The 20891-nt window shown below is 50.5% G+C and overlaps 10 protein-coding genes across 10 annotated transcripts; 3 read left to right on the top strand and 7 right to left on the bottom strand.

Annotated features, from left to right (window-relative positions):
* Positions 1 to 39: 39 nt before the first annotated feature.
* ASPBRDRAFT_190856 (putative sister chromatid separation protein (Src1)) lies at positions 40 to 2355 on the top strand (the record flags this gene model as incomplete). The annotated part of the gene is made up of 2 exons (XM_067620298.1): positions 40 to 1619; positions 1746 to 2355. 2 exons carry the CDS (start codon positions 40 to 42, stop codon positions 2353 to 2355), a joined length of 2190 nt encoding a protein of 729 aa, XP_067484808.1.
* Positions 2356 to 4217: 1862 nt separating this feature from the next.
* Positions 4218 to 5001, bottom strand: ASPBRDRAFT_240847 (uncharacterized protein). Its single transcript, XM_067622039.1, has 2 exons — positions 4440 to 5001; positions 4218 to 4322 (listed from the first exon to the last, which is right to left on the bottom strand). The coding sequence occupies exon 1, from the start codon at positions 4815 to 4817 to the stop codon at positions 4479 to 4481; it is 339 nt and encodes a 112-aa protein (XP_067484807.1). The 5' UTR covers positions 4818 to 5001; the 3' UTR covers positions 4218 to 4322; positions 4440 to 4478.
* A 184-nt stretch (positions 5002 to 5185) lies between these two features.
* Positions 5186 to 5850, top strand: ASPBRDRAFT_166501 (uncharacterized protein; the record flags this gene model as incomplete). The annotated part of the gene is made up of 2 exons (XM_067619588.1): positions 5186 to 5312; positions 5501 to 5850. The coding sequence occupies 2 exons, from the start codon at positions 5186 to 5188 to the stop codon at positions 5848 to 5850; spliced, it is 477 nt and encodes a 158-aa protein (XP_067484806.1).
* A 2704-nt stretch (positions 5851 to 8554) lies between these two features.
* On the top strand, positions 8555 to 9868 carry ASPBRDRAFT_190854 (uncharacterized protein; the record flags this gene model as incomplete). The annotated part of the gene is made up of 4 exons (XM_067620297.1): positions 8555 to 8650; positions 8718 to 8935; positions 8972 to 9376; positions 9442 to 9868. The coding sequence occupies 4 exons, from the start codon at positions 8555 to 8557 to the stop codon at positions 9866 to 9868; spliced, it is 1146 nt and encodes a 381-aa protein (XP_067484805.1).
* Positions 9869 to 10271: 403 nt separating this feature from the next.
* Positions 10272 to 11551, bottom strand: ASPBRDRAFT_202508 (uncharacterized protein; the record flags this gene model as incomplete). The annotated part of the gene is made up of 2 exons (XM_067621637.1): positions 10272 to 10429; positions 10483 to 11551. The coding sequence occupies 2 exons, from the start codon at positions 11549 to 11551 to the stop codon at positions 10326 to 10328; spliced, it is 1173 nt and encodes a 390-aa protein (XP_067484804.1). The 3' UTR covers positions 10272 to 10325.
* Positions 11552 to 11979: 428 nt separating this feature from the next.
* ASPBRDRAFT_112027 (uncharacterized protein) lies at positions 11980 to 13611 on the bottom strand (the record flags this gene model as incomplete). The annotated part of the gene is made up of 4 exons (XM_067616617.1): positions 11980 to 12761; positions 12806 to 13108; positions 13157 to 13288; positions 13341 to 13611. 4 exons carry the CDS (start codon positions 13609 to 13611, stop codon positions 11980 to 11982), a joined length of 1488 nt encoding a protein of 495 aa, XP_067484803.1.
* A 1633-nt stretch (positions 13612 to 15244) lies between these two features.
* Positions 15245 to 15769, bottom strand: ASPBRDRAFT_112439 (uncharacterized protein; the record flags this gene model as incomplete). Its single annotated transcript, XM_067616651.1, has 1 exon — positions 15245 to 15769. One exon carries the CDS (start codon positions 15767 to 15769, stop codon positions 15245 to 15247), a length of 525 nt encoding a protein of 174 aa, XP_067484802.1.
* Positions 15770 to 16006: 237 nt separating this feature from the next.
* Positions 16007 to 17566, bottom strand: ASPBRDRAFT_36762 (D-2-hydroxyacid dehydrogenase family protein). The gene has a single exon (XM_067623577.1). The coding sequence runs from the start codon at positions 17308 to 17310 to the stop codon at positions 16285 to 16287; it is 1026 nt and encodes a 341-aa protein (XP_067484801.1). The 5' UTR covers positions 17311 to 17566; the 3' UTR covers positions 16007 to 16284.
* On the bottom strand, positions 17553 to 18737 carry ASPBRDRAFT_36761 (uncharacterized protein). Its single transcript, XM_067623576.1, has one exon. It carries the CDS (start codon positions 18450 to 18452, stop codon positions 17826 to 17828), a length of 627 nt encoding a protein of 208 aa, XP_067484800.1. The 5' UTR covers positions 18453 to 18737; the 3' UTR covers positions 17553 to 17825.
* A 2-nt stretch (positions 18738 to 18739) lies between these two features.
* Positions 18740 to 20796, bottom strand: ASPBRDRAFT_655064 (uncharacterized protein; the record flags this gene model as incomplete). The annotated part of the gene is made up of 2 exons (XM_067628551.1): positions 18740 to 20347; positions 20410 to 20796. 2 exons carry the CDS (start codon positions 20794 to 20796, stop codon positions 18740 to 18742), a joined length of 1995 nt encoding a protein of 664 aa, XP_067484799.1.
* Positions 20797 to 20891: the final 95 nt, after the last annotated feature.

The raw sequence follows: 20891 nt of genomic DNA, 5'->3' as shown, positions 1-20891 counted from the left end.
TTTTCGTGGCGTTGACAAGCTACGCGAATCGCTTTCACCATGGCGGACGCTCTGGAGTATCTCGCTCCGGATTTTGATCTCAATTCCCTCACTGTACCGCGTCTGCGATCGATCCTTGTCAACCATGATGTTCCCTACCCTGCTTCGGCCAAAAAGGCTCAACTTATCGGCATTCTGGAGGCGGAAGTTTTGCCCCAGGCCCGAAAGCTGCTAAGAGAGCGCGACAGAGTCAGGAGAACCAGCGAGGGTATTACAGACATGGGAAGTCGCGCGACGTCAGTGGTTAGCGACTATGATGCCCAGCGCGAAGTTCCGGCGAGAGACTCGATGCCACCCCCGCCCACACCATCCACAGTATCTACAGCTACTGGAAGAAGGGGGCGTTCAAGAGCAAGTGTTAGAGCATCGACAGCGGACACCGAGGAAAGAAACGCTACAGCTACTCCGTCAGCGAGCTCGAGGAAATCTATTCCCAGGTCGCAATCGAGAAGATACCGCACATCAGACACGGAGCCGCAGGAAGATATGTTGGCAACACCCGTGGCAACTGGCACGATGACACCACAGAAGTCTACTACCAGGAAATCCAGACGCAGTGAGATGACACCATCCGTGAACCCCGAACCTCCCGTTTCTGCCATCAAACTTGAACCGAAGGAGGACAGCGTTTTCACCGATGATAATCCCTTTCAGAGTGGATCGCCAGCCCGTTGGGAATACAAGAGCCCGAGGCCGTCGAGTCATAAGTCGGAAAGAAAGAGCAGTTCGCGATTCTCTCTTGACTCACCAGCCTTGAGTAGCGGTCTGCGGTCAAGAAAATCTGTCACGCCGGCGGATCTGCACGACCAGCATAGTGCTACTCCATCAAAGCGGTCACCATTTGAGTTCCCCATCTCGAATTCGAGAACTCCACCACAGAATTATGATCCGATCAAGTACGAGGAGGACAGTGATTTTAGTGTGGGCGAGGAATTTACGCCAGAGGAGCAGTTGGCGCTCGAGAGAGAGCATGCGGACTTGATGTACAGTGCCCCAAGTCGACGGCCACAAAAACAAGGAACTGCAAGCCGAGCTGCGCCTTGGGTTATTCTCGTCCTGTTGTTCGCTAGTTTCGGTGCTTGGTGGCGTAAGGAGAAGATTGAGATCGGATTCTGTGGCATTGGCAAACCCACTTGGTCCTTGGCCGAAACCAGGGTCCCCGAATGGGCCAATGTCCTTGAACCTCAATGTGAACCGTGTCCTCCGCATGCATTCTGCTACCCCAACTTTGAAGCCCGCTGTGAACATGACTTCCTACTTAAGGCGCATCCGCTGTCTCTCGGAGGCCTGGTTCCGCTGCCCCCTACCTGTGAGCCGGACAGCGAGAAAGCGCGTCGCGTGAAGGCTGTTGCCGATAAAGCTTTGGAAGCATTGCGTGATCGGAGGGCGAAGTGGGAGTGTGGAGAGCTGGCTCAAGATGAGGAAGGCACGGTTGGTGCAGAGATCAGCGAGTCCGATTTGAAGCAGGAAGTGGGGAGACAGCGTCGGAAAGGCATGAGTGACACTGAGTTTGATGACCTTTGGAAGGGAGCTCTGGGCGAAGTGATTGGAAGGGAGGAGGTTGTGACCAGAATGAAGCAGTAAGTTGATCAACTTTCCTAATCTGGAGGTTCTACCACACCTGCGCGGACCCTATGATGGCACCGAAGGAATCAGATTCTGACGTGTATTCACCGGAACTAACAGAGGCGACAACATGATTACAGACCATCCTCTGTCCTCACCCTCACCTCGACCTCCGTCAGCCGTCTCCCTCTCACATGCGCCTTCCGCCGCAACATCCGACTCTCTCTCGTCGCGTATCGATTCCCTCTTTCGGTTTTAGCCCTCTGCGCTTGTGTCTTACTTTACGCACGCTCAAGAGTCCGGGCTCGTCGTTCTGATATGGCCCGGGTTCCAGAATTAGTCGCTACGACACTCGACCGCTTGGCGACGCAGGCTGCCCTTCATGCTCGGGGTGCTGCTCGCGAGCCATACATTCCGATTGGCCAGTTGCGCGATGACGTACTCCGTTCGGAGCTGCGTGGCAGTCGGCGCGAAGCACTGTGGAAGCGCGTTCGCAGTGTAGTGGAGGGCAATGCGAACGTTCGCGCTTCAGTTCGCGAAGGCCGTGGTGGGGATGTTGCTCGCGTCTGGGAGTGGATCGGTGGGATTGGTAGTGTCCGCAGCGAGATCGAGAGCAACACTGCAACAGGCCGTGAGAGCGGTAAGGTGCATTTCTCCCCTGTCCCTACCGAGCAGAGCGTTGGAGAGGCCACGACAGCGCAGAGCCCGGGAGAATTGCGCAAATGGGATGAGGGCAGACCTATCTACTGAAGGTCTGCTCCGCCTAGTCCTATTACCTTCTTGGAGTCATACTTTGCCCTCTACATTATTTTACAATTTCGTGTATACACTACTAGGATTCCCCTGCTTTTCGGGTTTTTGAAATAAGCAGACAATTTTGCTCGTTGGATCCCAATTCGGCTGCACATTGTTCGTAAGGTGTTTTGGCGGTGTGGATCGCCTGCTCGAAGGCCTGTTGAGCCAATAGATTAGCTGAAGGGGATTGCGAACTTCGAATGATTTGCGCAGGAATTTATCTCCGGAGTGAGGTGGCGCACGCAGGCAATGCGACATTGTTCTGTCGGTATGTTGCTATCACTGTGGAGTGTGGACATTGAAGCGAACGCATGCACGTAGCAACGACGATAGATCGGTAATTTGCAAGAGGTTCATCGCTAGACATTGCTGGTTCGTGACATCAGGGTGGCGTACCGAACCGACTTTGTGTGCGATCACACGACCCCACAGCCACGGCATAGATGCCAACCTATCAAGGGCTTGATACTCCTGATCGCCCGCGTTAAGAGGGAGAGAGCCGTGGTTACAACAGCAACGATTGTCAGTAGTTGATCATTCCAACGCTCGCGCCCCCAACACACGGAACCGAGCTTCGGCCGCCAACTGAGGGAGGCAGTCTTTTGTCGGGATCTTCACAGTTATCAGCTTCCTCGACACGATGTTCGCACTTACCTACGCTGCTAGTGGATGGCGTTCGTGTGGATTGGGAACTAGTGAAACTGCACTAGCAACCTAGATCCGAGGGCGTCCCCATAGGGTTGATTCTCTACCGAGCAGTCGCGTCGGTTATCTCGAAGAGGTTTAGATTATCAACATGATTGGCACGCAAAGGACATTGAGAGCTGCGTAGTTTTAAGAAGTAGCTGAAAGACATTGCCCTGGAGGTGTTTGAAAGTCTAATCAGTATGTAAATTGGAACCGGGGGGAGGGGGGAAGTAAAGTAGTACTAGAAGAGGGGGAGAGAGAAGGACGTTGGCTTGGGTGAGCTCGTATTAAGCCAGCCATGATGTGAAGAAGAGAGGCTAGAGCTTACACCTATCGAGAAGTATAACCGACAACAACTCTTCTTCTCCTGCATGTATTTGAAGAAACCCGGTCCCCTTTCCTCTGGTTGAATCTAGACTTTGATTGACTTTATCGCCGGCGTCCCTTTCCCAAACTCGGCCAAGTCCGACCGGGACTAGCGGCGGTGGGCCACCCGGGCACGTGAGCGCCTGCCTTGCGATGACAGCTGATCTCCTCCTCGACGGCCGGCAGTTAGTTAACTTCAGTCCTCAATTCTAATCACTTCCCCCCTGATGTTGGGTGAACGGTACTGGATCACGTTCTAGCTCTTTGATAGCGTTGCGGTGTTCTATGGTTCCCCCAGTCTCCCCAGATTCTGGCCTGCAGTTGTATGAAAGGGACTAAGTTGGGGGGCAACCAGGCACTCAGCCTTCACCCGGTGCATTGAATTGCATCCACACCTAAGCTTTGCAGAACCAGTAATCGGGGCACAACCCGCTCTTGGTGTGTTTCCTCATCGCATGCGTGGGTGGTCACACTGTGGCTAAGAACCTCTGGAAGCAGACAGTTGACGAAGACATCGACCCAGCGGACTAAAGGTCCTGGGCCCTCTGTTCGTTCCGTCGACTTTGTCTCCCCGTGGCCTATCAAATTTGGCGGATAAAATATCCGGCACCAGGCCGCCATCGAATTCGTTCAGAGTATCGGCCGTTACTTTAGTCAACCAATGGTCCTCCGTTAATTTGGTCAAAGTTATGCTCGCACATTTTCCAGTAATTTTTCCAATCCCAAAAGCCCCTTGCGAGAGGATTCTTCCAGCGTCTATGAAGGGGGCGTGAGGGAACCATTTCATCCAGACAACCGCCTACCGCAGAAACAGGGAAAGGCAAGGTTCAACAAAACTAGATTCTACAGATACCCGAGGAATATTGGAAAGGGGAAACGCCGGTAGAGCTGCTCGAAACGGAAAAGAGGGACGAAGTCTGATCCAGAGACTGGTGGTGGAAACCATATTACTCAGGGAAAAAGGACGGATGGAGCCCTTTAGGCACTTTTAGCTGCGCACCGCCGTGCTGATGACTGAGACGGGCCTAATCACCAATGTTTCCTGTCTGACCGCTGCTGGGTCTGTCCAAAAATCGAAGGCTGGGCTGTCCCTGATAGCCCATAGCCATTGCAAACCCTCTCTTCATCCTGGTGGATAGCTCGGTTGTCCGGCCATCCAGCTGGATTTCCCTTGCACTGGTCCGTCCCCTTGGCCTGACTCGCACATCTCCCTCTTCACCTGGGGTTCTCCTTGGCTGGCACACGCTTTTTGCACCCGGCTTTTTGGCCATAACTGCCCGAATGTTTACTGTTCCTGGAACGACTGGAGAAGAGCCACAGCTTTGGGGACGGCCCGTGGGCCTGCGTAGGCCCCGATGTGTCATAAATCACAACACACACCGATCCTATTTTTCCCCCCCTACTTGTATTGGGCCGTAATTTTGAGTTTTTGGGATTTCCCCCCTTGAGAGTGCAGATGGTGCTTTTCGAACCCACCCACTTTCGCTCGTCCTCGACCGCCCGCGGTACGCTGGTGCGACAACGCTGCAGGACCTGGCTAGTCCGTTGAACATGGGGCTTTCTGGTCGTCCGGCATAGATGCGCCTCCAAGTGAGGCGAGTGCTCCTAGAACTTTCTACCCGCGATCTTATCTGGCACTTCGCTGGCCCCCTCCCACGGGCCTCTTGATTTCTCCCGTCGCTGCTTCTTCTCCCCATCCGTCATCATATACAGACACACCTTCTCTTAAGTCATGGCCCAACAAGGGTCTGGGAAACCTTTCCGTCCCATTGCCCCTAGGAGGATACCAGAACCTCCAACCCCGGCCGCTGCGCCCGAGGAGGGGAAAATAAAGCGAGCTTCCACGGCTTGCGGGGAATGTAAACGACGTCGAACGAAGGTGAAAACCCCCCTCCCCCTCCCCAGCTTGGCTCGTCTAGTACACCCTAGCGGTGTGTCTTTCTCTTCACGATGCATCCCAATGGTTCACCTAGCCCTCCGCTGAGTTCCCTTGTCTTCCCGCCTCTTTCTGTTCTGACACGGGTGGCCGTATCATAGTGTAGTGCAGATACAACAGGGACGCCGTGCGCTGAATGTGCCCTCCACGACCGGGAGTGTGTGATCGATGAATTCGCCGACAAGCGACGCAAGGTAGCGGCCAAGCGTGCCCAGGAGGATCTGAAATATTACCGTGGCTTTGTGGAACAACTCCTGGAGGCGCTACGATACAGTGATCATGCCACCATCGACGGCATTCTCGACGTCATCCGGTCGGGCGCAACTCATGATGAAATTCGGGCAGTTCTTGCTCGCTCCGCACCAAAAGATGGGATTAATATCCCTGATGGGGTAGATTCCGTGGCGACAGACGGCAACAACAGCCCGCCGGCGAACTCCAAGCCAGATGGTATACCCTGATGACGAACCATAAAGAACGGACCTACCACTAGCGACAAATGACCAATTTGATGAACCGCTTACCTTTCCTTCCTACGACTCCCAAACGAGCACAACGACAGTAACGGTATACTTTTTATGTCTTTCCTATTCTTCGACAAGATAATGTGAGGCTACGTTATAGGCCTTGAGGAAGGCGACGAGGGGGAAGGAGAAAGGAGAAAAGGGGCCAGGTTATGAGAAGGGTAATATAATTCCCTTAGTTCACTGTTAAAAGAAACGAAGTGAAAACATACATGTGCCAGGCTTCCCACCGCAGATCTTATCTTCTCCATTCCCTCTCGTCCCCTCGTCGTTTATGATGACTATTAGCATGGTTGGGCGGGTGGCTTGGAAATTATGAGCGTCTATGGAGGCCCTCTTCGCACCGTCGTTTCGATACCTTTCTATGCAATTGAAGACGTCACAATCAACCCATGGAGGTCTTAAGAGCCGGTCTGTCTACTATATTGGGGGTTGGATGAAGGTCACCTAAGTGCTACATACTCTGAGAACAATAAAGTAGCCAGTTCTGGAGACAGCCATGGGGAATAGGGGTGGTGGCACTCAAGATGCGTCTCTTATTGACACCAGCGGGAATGACGACGAAGCACTCGAGCGACGCAAGGGGCGTCATGGCTACAGGAGCTCATTCTTCATGAAAGCTGGCATATGTCAATCGATGGGCCCGAAATAACGCGCAGATAAACGCTCAGAGTTGAGGTTGGGTCACCGACAGCAAAACTTGCATATGCAGGTCAGCCTATGATTGGGTCTGTTCGGAGTGCACATTAAGCTGCATAAGTGATCACTTGCCGGCACACGGGCCTTATTATCCAGGCGAGCGGAAAGCCAAAACCGTCTACCCTTTCATTTTCCTGCTCCGCAAGACACAAGTATGATTCATGCCGAATGCAAGTTGGGCTCCGGTCGTGATTTTCTTACTCGGCTATGGCCACGTCAGGCTTGCGCTTGAAGGATATTACTGGCTTTGAAGGGCTCTCCTGCAGAGACTAAGGCCTTGTGGAGGTCCACATGGAGAGATCCGTCAATGCCTGGCGTGGCTCGGGCTTTGCAGGGTGGGTCACGGCTCCAACTATTTTGCCGATTTATATCGAGGCTGTGAGCCAACGGCGAGCTAGTCTGGTCCCCCTGGGACTACTATTCTCTGCCTGGTTGGTTGACTGCGGTGGTGCAGTCGAGGCATGGCTGCAGCCACAGTTAGTCTCACACTGCACTGCATCCTGGCGATGCGAAATAGCAGACTTGGATAGTCTATTTTATTCGAACCAATTCACTGTTCAAGGAAGTGCATCCCATATGGATATATTATCATGTCTTCGTAGTAGGATCGTATACACTCCCAGCTATACATTGAAGTTCCGTTCTGACAAATGGGACACCTGAATTGGCCGTCGTGTATATGCCAGGGGATGTCACAATTAAACTTTGCATAGTATACGAAGAATGATAATCGAACAAAATTAAAGCAGTACCCTTCTACTGCAACATCCAACGACAACACTTTCTTACCTATTCTATCACTCAGGACAGAAATGATGTACCCATGAGATATCGTATTTTATACGAAGACCTATCCTACTAGAGCTAGTATTACTACCCTGACGGCGTTTCAGAGCGTGTACTAGGTGGTACTCACTGACTGCAACTACTCATATAATCTATGTTGGAATGCACAACAAGCTAGCAATGGTTTCATTGAACACTACAAGTATACTACTTTCTGCAAAATATGAACCGGTTTACAGCATCGGGTTTTGTCGATCTAATTAGTAATGACACAAGAAATCAATTAAGGGAGCAAATATGATTTAAGTTGAGTGTCGTTGTACAAGACATCTTCCACAATCTCTACAATAGCATAAGAAGCAACAGAAAGAGTTTCCAAAATACCTCCAACTAACTTTCTTTACACACACAAAGGACTACGTAAGGTTAAATGGGTATTTGCGGAAAGCAAGATAAAAACAGAAAAAAATAAAATAAAATAAAATAAAAAAGAGAGGCTATATCGTCAGCCGTGGCCACATTGAGTAGACCCTATATAATGACAGCACCAAGGAGCAGACAACTTCCATGTGATTACACATGCCGTTCTTTTTGAATGCAACAACAGTTCTGTGTCTAGCATATAAATAGTATTCAACTATTTGGAGTGATAAATGTTGTGGTGTTGGGTCAATGAGCAGCCTCGGTGCATGCGCTGGATTACAATATCTCGGTTATACTAGATAACTAATAGTAAACCCCTTCGTTGGGGAAACTCTGGAACCAACTAGTCATTCTGAAGTGTTTGGATCATGTGTATCTGATTTTGTTGAGAGACTTACTGGTTAGTACTCTGTCATCTATTCATATATAACCTCGTCCGGCCACATTGGCTTACTACAGTATATGCCTTACTGTCACCCTTGTTCATCTCCTTGAAAACCATCTGATTCTAATTGGCAACACGGATTCATACCATACCAAGAGACTACTAATTAACAAGATGTCCACATCATCGACTACTACTACCATCCACCCCCAATCCATCTTGATCATGATATCAGTACTAGCCCTCCCCATCTATCTAGCACTACTCCAGCAACGCCTCCGCTACCGCCGCCAAACAGCAATCGAAGCCCCATTCACAGCGCCAGCGCAAAAAAGGCCCCTATCAAGCATGACAATCAAAGAAGCACACGCAATTATAACCCAACTACAAGAGCTAGAATTCCCCTATGCATTCGCCAAAGCTCGTCGCATGGCACTCCTCAAAGTACGTATGCCCGAACCGAATCACACGTCTCCGTAACCAAAAGCTAAACCAACATATACATCACTAGGCCGGAGGCATCCCCACCATGTCGAAGCTCTTCGCCGTCACGGGCCAAAACAATCGACGAAACGCGGGTAAACGTGCCGTTGACACGGAGATCCTTCTCCGGGAGTCGCAGTCTCAGCGGAGAGATTCTGATCGCTATGCGGCTGCTGTGGCGAGGATGAATTACCTGTCTGTGCAATATACCACCCCTATACCCCCGTTGGAATTCGATGAGGTTTTGTCTGTTCTAGGACGATAGATACTGACCGACTATAGTCACGCTCGTTATCGCCGCGCCAACAAAATCACCGACGACGATCTCCTGCATACCTTAGGTGATGGGCTCGCCGAGATCTTGAACGTCATTGAGCGAGAGGAGTGGCGAGGGCTCACGGATGTGGAGTTATGTGCTCTTGGGATATTTCATAAGAATCTGGGTGAAGATATGGGGATCCCGTTTGATGTGCTTCCGTCCAAGGAGGGGTGGGAGGATGGGATGCAGTTTGCGTTGGAGTTGACTCGCTGGACTGTTCAGTATGAGGAGAGAGTTGCAAGGCTAACACAAACGAATGATCAGTATGTCCGTGTTTATGTTGATTCTGCGCTTCCTGGGGTTATTCGACCGGTGGTGAGGCGCATGTTGGGTGGTGATTTGGATGATATTATGAGGATGAGTCTTGGGTGGGTTTCATCCCATACAGATACATCTTATGCTATCATGCAACATAGCTAACAGCTATGGTCAGTCTCGAATCCCCCGGCTGTTTCTTATCCTTCGTGATCAATGTCGTGCGAACCTCACGGAAACTATTCCTTCGATACCTGGCCCTTCCGCGCCCTGCTTTCCGTGCCGTCAAATTAGTGCACGATAGGCCGAACCAGGAGACTAACCTATACAACTTCGAGAGGAAGGTCTTGCAGCCGTGGTATATTCGACCCACTGTGTGGTCGAAATGGGGTCCGGGGGCATTGGTAGTTAGGTTGTTCGGAGGCAAGGTGCCTGGTTCTCGTGGGGACCGGTATCAACCTCAGGGGTATGACTTGATGACCATTGGGCCGGAGCCTCAGAAGGGAAGGGGGTTGGAAGAGATGAGAAGTGATATTGAGTTGATTAAGGCGAGGGGGGTGGCTACATGTCCGTTTTCGAAGGCGAAGTTGGATGGAGTGAGATGAAGTAGAAGCTGGCGATTTAGGGATAAATATGGCCGTGCTCTAAAACTGACACTTCGGTAAAGAGGGCGGGATCAGCGTGCGCTTAATACTGTGTGCTTGGAGACTTCTTACATTGATAGTTTAGTCCTTGATAGGTTCTGATAGCACGTGGCGTGTGATGCTGACTCTCTGGCATAGCTTTGTATAGATGTTAATGTTGTGCGGGTACCGATTCTATGTCCTCGGCTGTTTAAATTACAGTCCTTGCCTCACTGCTCTTAAGTGAGACCGTGTGACTGAAAACTTTCTATAAACCTTGTTGTATCATCCTCAGTACTAGTATTAGCCTTGAGCTTGCAAGTCCAAGACAGACCTGTCTAACCACAGTGCCTATCCCAGTATACTTGATAGCCTGATCATTCCGCACAAAAGGATATTGTAATCGACCAAAGTTATTACATATCGAAGGTTAAAGCTACTACTTATGATCCACCTTCCGCACCGAAGCCTGCAACGCACGTTTAACATCCACCTCCCTGAAACCCGGCGCACGACCAAGAATAACAAGCCCAGGAAGAAGTCCTACATTCCTCATCAGCATATATCCCACAAACTTAATCAGTAGTGGTACTTACTCGAAAAGAACCCCTCAACGTCAAAAACCCATGATCTTCTATCGTTATCATCTCCAGCCCTATGACATCGCAGAAACATCCCTCCTCCGCAAGTTACCTCCACCCCTTTTGATATAAGAAACCCCTCCACATCACGACAGTCAAACCACACTCCTCCAAGTCCATACATCTCCAACATATCATCACCATCACCTTTCTCACTATTACTACTACTTCTACCACTACTTGTTATCATTCCCAACACCCTCCCCGGCATCCTCCTATTCCGCGGTACATCGCCACCCACCCCCGGAAAATGCGTCCCCGCGCCCCCAACACCATAAAAGGGCAATCCCGGTACCTCTAGCGGATCGTCACACCCGCCCATCAAGAGCTGCTTGAAGCGCGGCTGGGTCTTCTGCGGGTCTCGGATGCAAGGCACTAGACGAAATACGCGGTAGATGGTGGACGGGTTGGAGCGCGGGTCTGTGAAGAGCCGGTAGGCGTGTTCGAGGGTGTAGCGGTGGAGTTGGCGCGCGAAGCGGGGTTCTTGGAAGCAATATGTGTGTGTATTTTGCTTTGTCGAGAGGGGAGGGGAAAGGTGTGTGAGTGATTGGTTGTGGATTGAGAGATTGTTGTTGTTATTATTCAAGCCATTGTTGTTGAGATATGTTGGTACTTGGTGATGTTGTTGGCATGGAGATGGATATGATTCTGGGGATGAGGATGAAGGGTTAGGAGGATCGTCCGTGTTCGTGCTATCATCACCATCGACTAGGAGAATCTCGTAAAGTCGCTGTAAGCGAGTATGAATAGTAGTAGGATATGAAAGATGCAATTGCTGCTTCGCGGTGGCGACTTCAGAGAGTAGCCCTGCTACCTCTTCCCTGACGATACGCAATCTCGCTTCAAGCTGTTCGGCTCTGTCGATCGCATTTCGAAAAACAGCCTCCTTCTTCAGTCGGTATGTGCGTTGAGCGCGACGGACTTGGGTGCGGCGATTGGGGGAGAGGATGGCGCTGTTGTTGGTGGTGGAGGTGGTGTCTAGACGGGGCCGTCCTACTCGTTTGCTTGTCCGGCGAGGTGTCATTCTCGACGGAATTTCCTCTTGCTCAAGTATATAGGAGGCTTAATTTGCAGAATGGGGGGTTGATTATTTGCTAGATATGTCTACTGTGTTCGAAAGAATCAACTGTGGCGATAGGTTTGATGAAATTCTGTACTGGTTGTAGCGAATGAACTTTGGTTCTGATATTATAATCTCGGGAATAGAACCTCGGCTTAATTTCAACCACCCAACATTTACCTTATCTACTCCACAAACGGTTCCCAACGTTGTCCCAACTTTAAAGTGCGCCAATTTCATACATAGTCTTGTTGAACCATCAGACCGGATCTAAGACGTTCGCACCCATAGTCAGATCCCAGCGCCACGATGTTTGCACTCTTTTCGCTTTCAGTCCCCGTTCGAACCTGAGAAATGTAGTTGACAGGCCTGGCAGGCTCATATGCCTGACATCATATAAACCGCGCTGGATCTGCATGGAACAGTTTGAGCGATGCAGAAACCAGTGATTCCAAGTCGGTGGCACCAGACTTCACCCTGGCTTCCTCGATGCTCTGCCGACTGGCAACCAATTTCTGCGCCACATGGCCCCATTCCACCTTTTGCTTTGGTATATGGACCTCCGGAAACGACGGGCTTATCTCCACAGGTGTCAATCGCCCATCCATCTTGCGCACATGGCCGTCGACAATGACGGTATCTATATCACGGATTGACGAGTGAAGAACGATAGCTGCGACCGGGTCCTGCTCACTTGCGCATACCATCCCCGGGCTAGTTCCATCGAATATGACTAAATCAGCAAGCTTTCCCACTTCGATAGAGCCCAACTTGTCTTCCATATGCAGGGTACGGGCTCCCTGAATGGTTGCCAGGCGGAAGACATCTTGTACTGAGAGGTCCAACGAGCGGGGAGTCTTTCCACTGGCAATGACCTCTTCATTCCGACGAGCCCGCTCGGCTTGCAATCCAAGACGCATAGCTGTAACCATGTCGCTAGAGGTGCTGCTATGACAATCGATTCCGAGAGAACTTATCTTACTACACCCATCCTGGAAGCAGACTGGGTATCCATGTGCCATCTGCAGTTCCGAGCCTGGAGTGGAAGAGATCCATGACTTTGCCTTGGACAGCTTCTCGATGTCGCTTGATGTGAGATTAGTTGCATGGGAAAGAATGATATCCGGCCCGAGCAGATCATAGCTATCGAGGAGATCAACATATGAATCATCGCCTGTTCTGGTTAGTGCTGTCCGTCTCTAGTGTACGAAAACCTACTGAAGTGACGCCGAACGTAGTGCGTAGTAATCACCTTCGTGCCTGCCTTGCGGGCTCTGTTGTAAAGTGATACCACGACATCCTTGGGAAGCATGAGCCCATCGAATCCCAACCCTATATCTACTCTGCCGTCTCCATACGGAGCTGCAGAGGCTAGATCACTCAGCTGCTTTACCACCCAGTCATCTAGGAAATTCCCGCCAGGTACTAATTCCGGCTTCCATGACTTGACCGTGTGAGTGGGGGTATAGCAGAAAACTGATCTAATTCCGGATGAGACTGTGGCTTGGAGGCCATGCAATGCTGCGCTGGGTAAGCTTAGCTAGTATAATTGAAAGTTCATCAACTTACAATGAGCGGCTGTAACATTCATATGGGCATGATCTACGACCGTTGTGGTACCAGCATCCAAGGCCTCCAGACAGCCTGCTAGCTGACCCCAGAAGACATCTTCCGGCGAGTAATTTATCTGTTGAAGGTTTCCTACATATATAAGCACTTAGAAGTGTTTGGCTGAAAGAAATATATAACTAACCTGTCGGCATATACTCTATCAAAGTATGGTCGGCATGACGGCCCTTGAGCTGCGTCTGCCACAGATGATGGTGCGTATCAATGAATCCAGGCGACACAATCTTGCCCGTACAGTCGATAATCTGAGTTTCGGCTGATGGAGGTGCAATATGCGACGAGATCTGCGCTATCTTGTTCCCCTCAATCAACAGACAGTGCTTGCGGAGTGGCGTGACATCGTCCCCAGACGGGACGAGGACGGTCGCGTTCTGTAGCAAGATTGTAGAAGGCATTATGAGACAGCTGCTTGAAGGTCTCATCGGATTCAATCTGCGCGCAATGTGGTCTTTATACATCGTGCCCATGGTTCCGCTGACATCGAGTGGGGAAGCTAGAGAGCTCAATTCCGCGTTCGGATTGGTGGTCTGACCAGCATCTCACGTCACTCCTTCGATGTTATTTGTAGTTCCAGAACAGCCTAATTTGTAAATCCCAAGCCTCGGACACCGAAACCGCGAAAGCCGACCGTTGTGCCTAAAGCGAGGATAGAATTATACTAGATTTGGTACTGGACATTGCGTTCACCAATTGAATAGACTTGAATATACGCAAGGACCAACAAGAACTTCCGAGCGGATCGACAGACAGTACGCAGTTGACCCTGAGATTGGACATAGGAGCGGCAAATTCGAGTTTCAAAAACTGGTGTGCATGATCAGAGACCAATAATATCCGGGGATATAGGACAGCCCGATCCACATTTCAAATGGTGCTTCTTGTCTCTTGTCTCATATCGCAAGTACTCGAATATCGAATCGCTTCTACATAAACCGGAAATCTCTTTTATTCAGAAGCCACTGACTGTTTGTCAAGACCGTTCAGCAAGGGGAAGCATGATTCCTCGACGAACACCGTCGTTTGACTGACTTTACTTGGGACCCACACGTATACGCCCAAAGTAAAGTGGATCTCAAGAAGACTTCATTTGTGGATGTTAGTTGTCAATATTGCTAACCAGCCTCCGGGTAGAAGGAGCAGACTCGTGTTCGGAGGTTACATAGGAGGATAAATCGCATTCTCGGTCTTTGGCGGAGTTGTAGGATGAGGAACGCGAGTGCTGGCTGAATTAAGATGGTATGTTTGACATCTTACTCAGCACAATACTAGTTGCGACTTTTGGAAGCTAAATGGGACCGTCCAGTATATTAGGATTTTATTAGTCCAAGAAGCGTAAGTATAAAGCCTTAGAACTTTCGTCGTTCCTGTACTATCACATTGTCTGTGGGGTAATGACGAGACAGAGAGTAGCACACCAAATATGAAGACCGTTTTGAAGGAATAAGGAAAGGGCAAATAGTTGTCAATTCTATGCTGACTAGAGTAATGTCAAGGCCGAAACTGTAGATACCTTGACACCTGAAACACATGACACTTAGTTACTCCTGGGCGGCTACCCCGCCTTCCACATGGAGTATGCGATAACCTGTCAGTAAACATGGCGCTACAATCATATATTCGTGAAGGACAGACGCAATTATATATGCCAAGGTCTTCAATTCCTAAAATATGTTGTCGAGACCTGGACATACAAAGCACAATTGGCGTTAATTTCCTCTCATCCCCTCTACCTCGGCACATGAAAGCCCACCCATATAATACACCCCACTATAGCAACAACACCATCAGAACAACAATAACAATCACAAGATCAGCACCATCTATTCCCACCACTTATGTTAAACGCTCAGATCTAAACCACCAACAATTCTATAGATCTAAGCCAAAGCACAACAAACCACCCACTCATCATATATACATACATACACACACATTTCAAGTCTAACTTTATCAAAGTCTAGCGTCACACCACTCTAACTCTAACAACAACCCCACACTATACATGCCCCTCACTAACTTAGTAACCACCTACTTCCTCCCCGCCTCCCTCTCAGCTACCATCTCAGCAATATGCGGATTCAACCAATACTCCCCCAACACCTCCGTACTCAAATTCTTCGCACCATCAATCCGCCCCTTACATTTCTCCCCACTGCCACACGTACATTCAAACGGCTGATCCATCTCCCACTCTGTCGACGGGTAGAAGAACGTCAACGGATCTCCCGCCTTCAAGTCGCGGTCATCCACCACCCGCACCTCCATCTTGTCCATGTCGAAGTTGACAGTCGGATCGCACGAGTGGTTGCAGTACACGAGATCGGAGTTCAGCTCAATGTGGCTGTCCCGTCCTGTTTGCACGGATGTGTATGCTTTCTTGGACGGCGTGGTTCCGGTGATTTTGCATAGCAGGGAGCCGGCGGGTGCGGAGACCAGACTGTATGCGCCGCTGGCGAAGGGGATCGGGCTGCGGTTGACTTGGATTAGGGTGGGGTGGGAGGGGGTGGGTTCTTGTGTTGTTGTTGTAGTAGTGGTGGTGGTTGTGGTTGTCATTGTGGTGGACATCTTGGAGGGGAGGTAACTAGTAGATGTAGATGAAGTAATAGTAGTAGTAGTAGGAATGTAGTGTTGTAGGTAGGGAACGTGAGCGTCACTGGGAGTACCGACGGGCAACCCCCTACTTAAGTATCGGCGTAAAGGATCTCCAGCATGTTGCATCGACCGAGGATGTCGGCGGACGAGTGGATCTGGCAGCCAGATGCTGACGCAGGATCATTGGCAGCGTCATGGAGCTTAAAGTGGGAGGGCGGGAATGATCACGGAACAGGCACCTTGTTTATGGTTATCTGGTGGATCAGCCGAGGTTCATCACGTAATAGTGCTGGTGGCCTGCATTAGATTGCAGTCCTATTATTGACGGCTGCATGAGTTTCTTAGTCTAAATTTTGGGCTCAATAAACTAGGTAGTTAGTTTGAAAGTATCGACATCATTCCACGCCGTTCCACATCCCCCGCCTCGGTCTTATTGAACATCTAACAAAGACGATCAGGAATAAGGCCAGCCAAACTCAATTCAGCCGCACCGTGAATTCCTGTCCATTCAACCACCGCTCCAGATTCTGCGCCACCTCTTCATACCACCCATGGATCTGCTCATCCACATACCCCATATGCGGCGTCAAGAGCACCTCACTCCGCCCGTCCTTCCCCCACGCCGTCGTTCTCCACGGACTATCCGCCGCCAACGGCTCGGTCTCAAACACATCCAACGCCGCTGCGGCAATCCCACCCCGATTCAGCGTCTCCAACAACGCCGTCTCATCCACCAACGGGCCGCGTGACGTGTTCACCAAGAGGGCCGACTTCTTCATCGCTCGGAGCTCCTCCCGCCCCACGATCCCCCGACTCCTCTCCGACAAGACATTATGCAAGCTCACCACATCCGCCTGCCGGAAGAATTCCAATTTCTCTGGAATTGCCTCAAAGCTTCCCGCAGGTAATCCCATTGCCTCTGCCTGCTCGTCCGCCTTCTCCTGCGTCAGGTTCGTCGACCACGCAATCACCTTCATCCCGAACGCCTGCACTGCTACCCGCCCCACTTGCGCCCCGAGCTTCCCAACGCCCAGCAACCCGAGCGTTTTGCCCGCCAGCGACAGACCAAGTGATCCCTGCCATTCGCCGCGTTTGATGGCTGCATCGTCGCGCGCAATGTGTCGCGCTGCTCCCAGGATCAGTGCCCAGGCGTGTTGGACTGTGGAGTGAATACCGGTGAGGCGGTACTTTGTGCCTGCGACGGGGATGCCCCGCTCCGCGCAGTAGGCGCTGTCCAAGGCGAGGTTGCGCGTGCCGGTGGTGAGGAGGAGCTTGAGGTTAGGTAGTGCAGATAGTGTCTCCTTGGAGAAGGGAGTGCGTTCGCGTTGGGTGACGATGATATCAAATGGGTATAGGCGTTGGATGAGTTGCTTGTGTTGGGCCGGGTCACGCGGGTTCAGAGTGTCGGGGAAGTAGCTGATGTCGACGCGGGAGGTCAAGTGGGCAAAGTGCCGGGGGGAGATGTTCTGGTAGTCATCGAGGACGGCGACTTTGGGAGGCATGTTGATGGTGTAGCTTAGGAATTTGACTATATGTAGTTGGTGGATAGAAGTAGTTAATTGTCTACGGTGATTAATAATTGGGAAAGGAAAAGCCGGCTCAGATAGTTATTCCGGGATGAGGGTATATCCGGAGCCCCGCGATGAGCTCAGATACTCCCCGCACCGATCATCGGAGGGGCAGAATGGCTATGAACCCTTTATCCGTCAGTGTTAGCGCTGTATTAGAGTAAACATATACAATGCTCGACACTACCAGGTATAAGTTTATCAGATTCACCATAGCTCAAGTAAATAAGACAACATAATACTTGTTTTGTAGTTGTTCCAGTGTAGATCTACCCCGGATAACTACCCCACCACCCCTCCCATCACACAGACGGAAAAGCACAGAGCTACTACTCCATACCAGCAGGTTACATCCGCCCAGCAGATCAACTATCTAGCTATCTAGCTAGCCACTAGACAACGTAGCACAACAACACCAAAACTACTACCACTACCACTAGTACCATCACCTACATCCCATCCACATTATCAATACTACTTCCCTCCCACTCCGCCGCCCTCACCATCATCCCCACACTGGCCCTAAACAACACCCTCTCCCCATCCCGATCTCCAACCTCCCACTTATCCTCAAAATCCACCCTATAAAACCACAACGCCTCTTCCACCGCCCACCCCTCCCGAAACATCGCCTCGGGTTCCCCGCGACAACACGCCCCAACCCCATCCCGGATCTTATTCTCCTCGGACAACGTGACGCTCCCGTCTTGGATAGCAGCGTCTAGCATCTCTCTGCTCTTTGCGTAGATGGATTCGAGAAGCGCGCCGACGTCGGCGTGTAGGATGCGTGTGGAGAGGTTGGCGTTGTTGTTCACGCAGTCGCGGCCTGTTGTGATGTAGATGGTTCCCAGGTGGTCGAGGGGTGCTGGGCCGGTGAAGCATGGGTGGGTGATTAGGCGGGTGCCGGTGGGGGTTATTTGGGGCGTGAGGGATTGAGTTAGGAAGTTGAGGGAGGTGATGCGTTGGCGGAGGGGGAGGAAGGGAAGGTGCGTGAGGTAGGTGGTTAGTTGGAGGGGTTGAGGATAGTGATGGAATTGGGAGTGCTGATGGGGGAGGGGGTTGGTGTTCGGGTTCATTTTGAAGAAGGGGTGAGATTATTAAGGGAATTAGTTGAGTTGGGGCTTTGGGGAATCAGATTGTGCTGTTGATAGATCATTTACTGCTTGACTTTTTATACTACTTGCTGGGGGCGTGACTGTTGGTGGCTTCATGGGTTGTGTTACTGTCGTGGTCTGATTGTGCGGTACTTTTTACTGCATACCAGTACTAGATGTGAGGTTGAAGATTTGAAGTGTATGTATGATTGCTAAATAGGGAGTATAACAGTGCATAGAAAATTAACTGAGTCCGGTCGTCGCGGTCATTATGATCGTCTCATTCGTTTGATGAAAGATTCTAGAAATCCTACTCCAGGATTTGGTTCCCTCTTTCTTTTCGTCGCTGATCCATTTCGTGTTTGTTTTTTGTCAGTATTGTCACTGTTCTCTTCCTTACTGCTGTTATTTCGTCCATCATCACCATCATCACCGTTCTCCTTGTCTTGATCGTTGTCAATGGCATCATAGTTGCCATCGTCGTTGCTGTTCTCCTGACTATTGTCGTCTTCATCACCATCGTTTTCATCTCCTTCATCGTCTGCATCATTTGGATTATCATTATTGTCGTCTCCGCCATCGTTGTCATCGTCTTCATTGTCATCGTATTCATTGTCATCGTCTTCATCGCCGTCTTCTCCATCGCCTTCGTCGTCTTCTTGATCTTCTTCATTTTCTTCATTTTCATCATTATCATCATCATCATCATCGTCTTCTTCGTCTTCGTCATCTTCATCGTCGTCATCACTACCGACCCCAAATAAATCATCTATGAGCTTTTGCCGATAGCGATGTGCCTCTTCTCTGAGATTTCTCAACGCCTTGATCCCATCTTTTACTCTTTCGGTGAGCGCATCCTCATCGAGAGTATCATCATCAAATCTAAACGCCTTGATCGCCGTCATTTGATAGTCGATCTTCCTTCCCTCTTCTTTAGGTTGCATTGGATGAAAAGCATATATAGTCATATGAGTGGTTGCAAGCACGGCAGCAAACGTGTGTGCCTGTCCATCAAATTCAACATGATCCTTTCCATAATGCTCCAGCTCATGTAGTGCCCGTGCTCCAAGGGCACCGCTATGCAAGGCAGCACGGCCCCCAGCCAGTTGATCATCATGCTTGAGTATGTTGTAGAGGAAGAAATTCGGCAAGATCATTTTGTTGGGGTCTTCTTCGTCTACTTGCACATCATCGAGGAGGTGATAGGGGGTGATGTATCTGTCAAGTAGTGTGAGTATTGTTGGCTTTTTCCCTTCGTCTCCTTTTGCCACTTCTCCATCTTTTCCTTCTTTCCCCTTTCCCTTTTCCTCTTTCTTCTCCTTTCCCTGTCCTATTCCTGTTTTGCGTTGCCCCTCATCTCCGTCTTCTTTCTCCTCTTTCTCCTTCCCCTTCCCCTCCTCCTTCTTTTCCTCCTCTACCCTCTCCTCCTCAGTCATGAGGTCCCTTCGATCGGCTCCATCGACAAGATCGGGCTTCGCCGAGATCATGTGCGGCACTATGGGATCCAGATTGTAGAAATGCTTTTTAGTCGCTGTTATCGTTCCCTCTAAAGGAGTACCTCTATAGTTCTCGGTGCGTATACCTATTCTTCCAAATAGATTCAAGTAGATACCTCGTAGCGCGTTGGAATCGGTCTTGTATTGCGTGCACAAATGAGCAAGGCTCAGCCGTGCCCCCACGTTGAAATCACTCAGATCAGACCGATCTTCCCTCATAATCCGTCGCAGCTCAGCCACGTTTGACGGCTCAAGCGCCATTCCAAGCCGTTTCTCGACTCCGTTGTGTTCCAGATAGCCCTCTAGATTCATGTCGTAGATGGCGGGCATACTGAGTCTGGGGATCCGAAACCTGCGGTCTCGAGTATCAGGATGTTGATACTAGAAGGATAATGTTAGCATACCGTTGGATCTAGCTGGTTCATGACGAATGCTAAACCTACATCACAAAGGTGCGTCAGATCAGGCCCGCCTCTTTTCGCAAACTCCTTGACAGACTTGCAGGTCGTGATGAGGTCTGGTGTTTTGTCACGATCGCCTCCCCATCTGATCTTTGCTTCGCGGCGGCGAAACTCCATAAGTGCGCTGTGAGTGAGATGGATCTTTGGTTGGTTATCCCAGTATTGCTCGGAGAAAAGCGGTCTGTGCCTTCGGGCGCCAGCAGTCTTCGTTTTCGCCATCCCTCCTTTGAGGCGGAATGCCTTCGTCTGACGAGCTGACTGGGATGCTTGTGGTTGAGGGTTGGTCTGCTGTGATTTTGGCTCGCGTTTGACACGCTTTGCGCTGACCTTTTGCTGGGGTTGATTGCCGTTTGGCGGATTGTGTGCCATGGTGGTACAGTATGGTTGGATGTGTCTGTTTGTAGGATGTGTTGGATTGACCATAACACACTGCTGGGAGTCCCGGGCACTACCTTGCTTCTACA

This window comes from Aspergillus brasiliensis (assembly GCF_001889945.1).
Source record: "Aspergillus brasiliensis CBS 101740 unplaced genomic scaffold ASPBRscaffold_1, whole genome shotgun sequence".
Taxonomy (NCBI): Eukaryota; Fungi; Ascomycota; class Eurotiomycetes; order Eurotiales; family Aspergillaceae; genus Aspergillus; species Aspergillus brasiliensis.
Note: the sequence above shows the minus strand (reverse complement) of the source record. Positions and strands in the feature narration are given on the sequence as shown.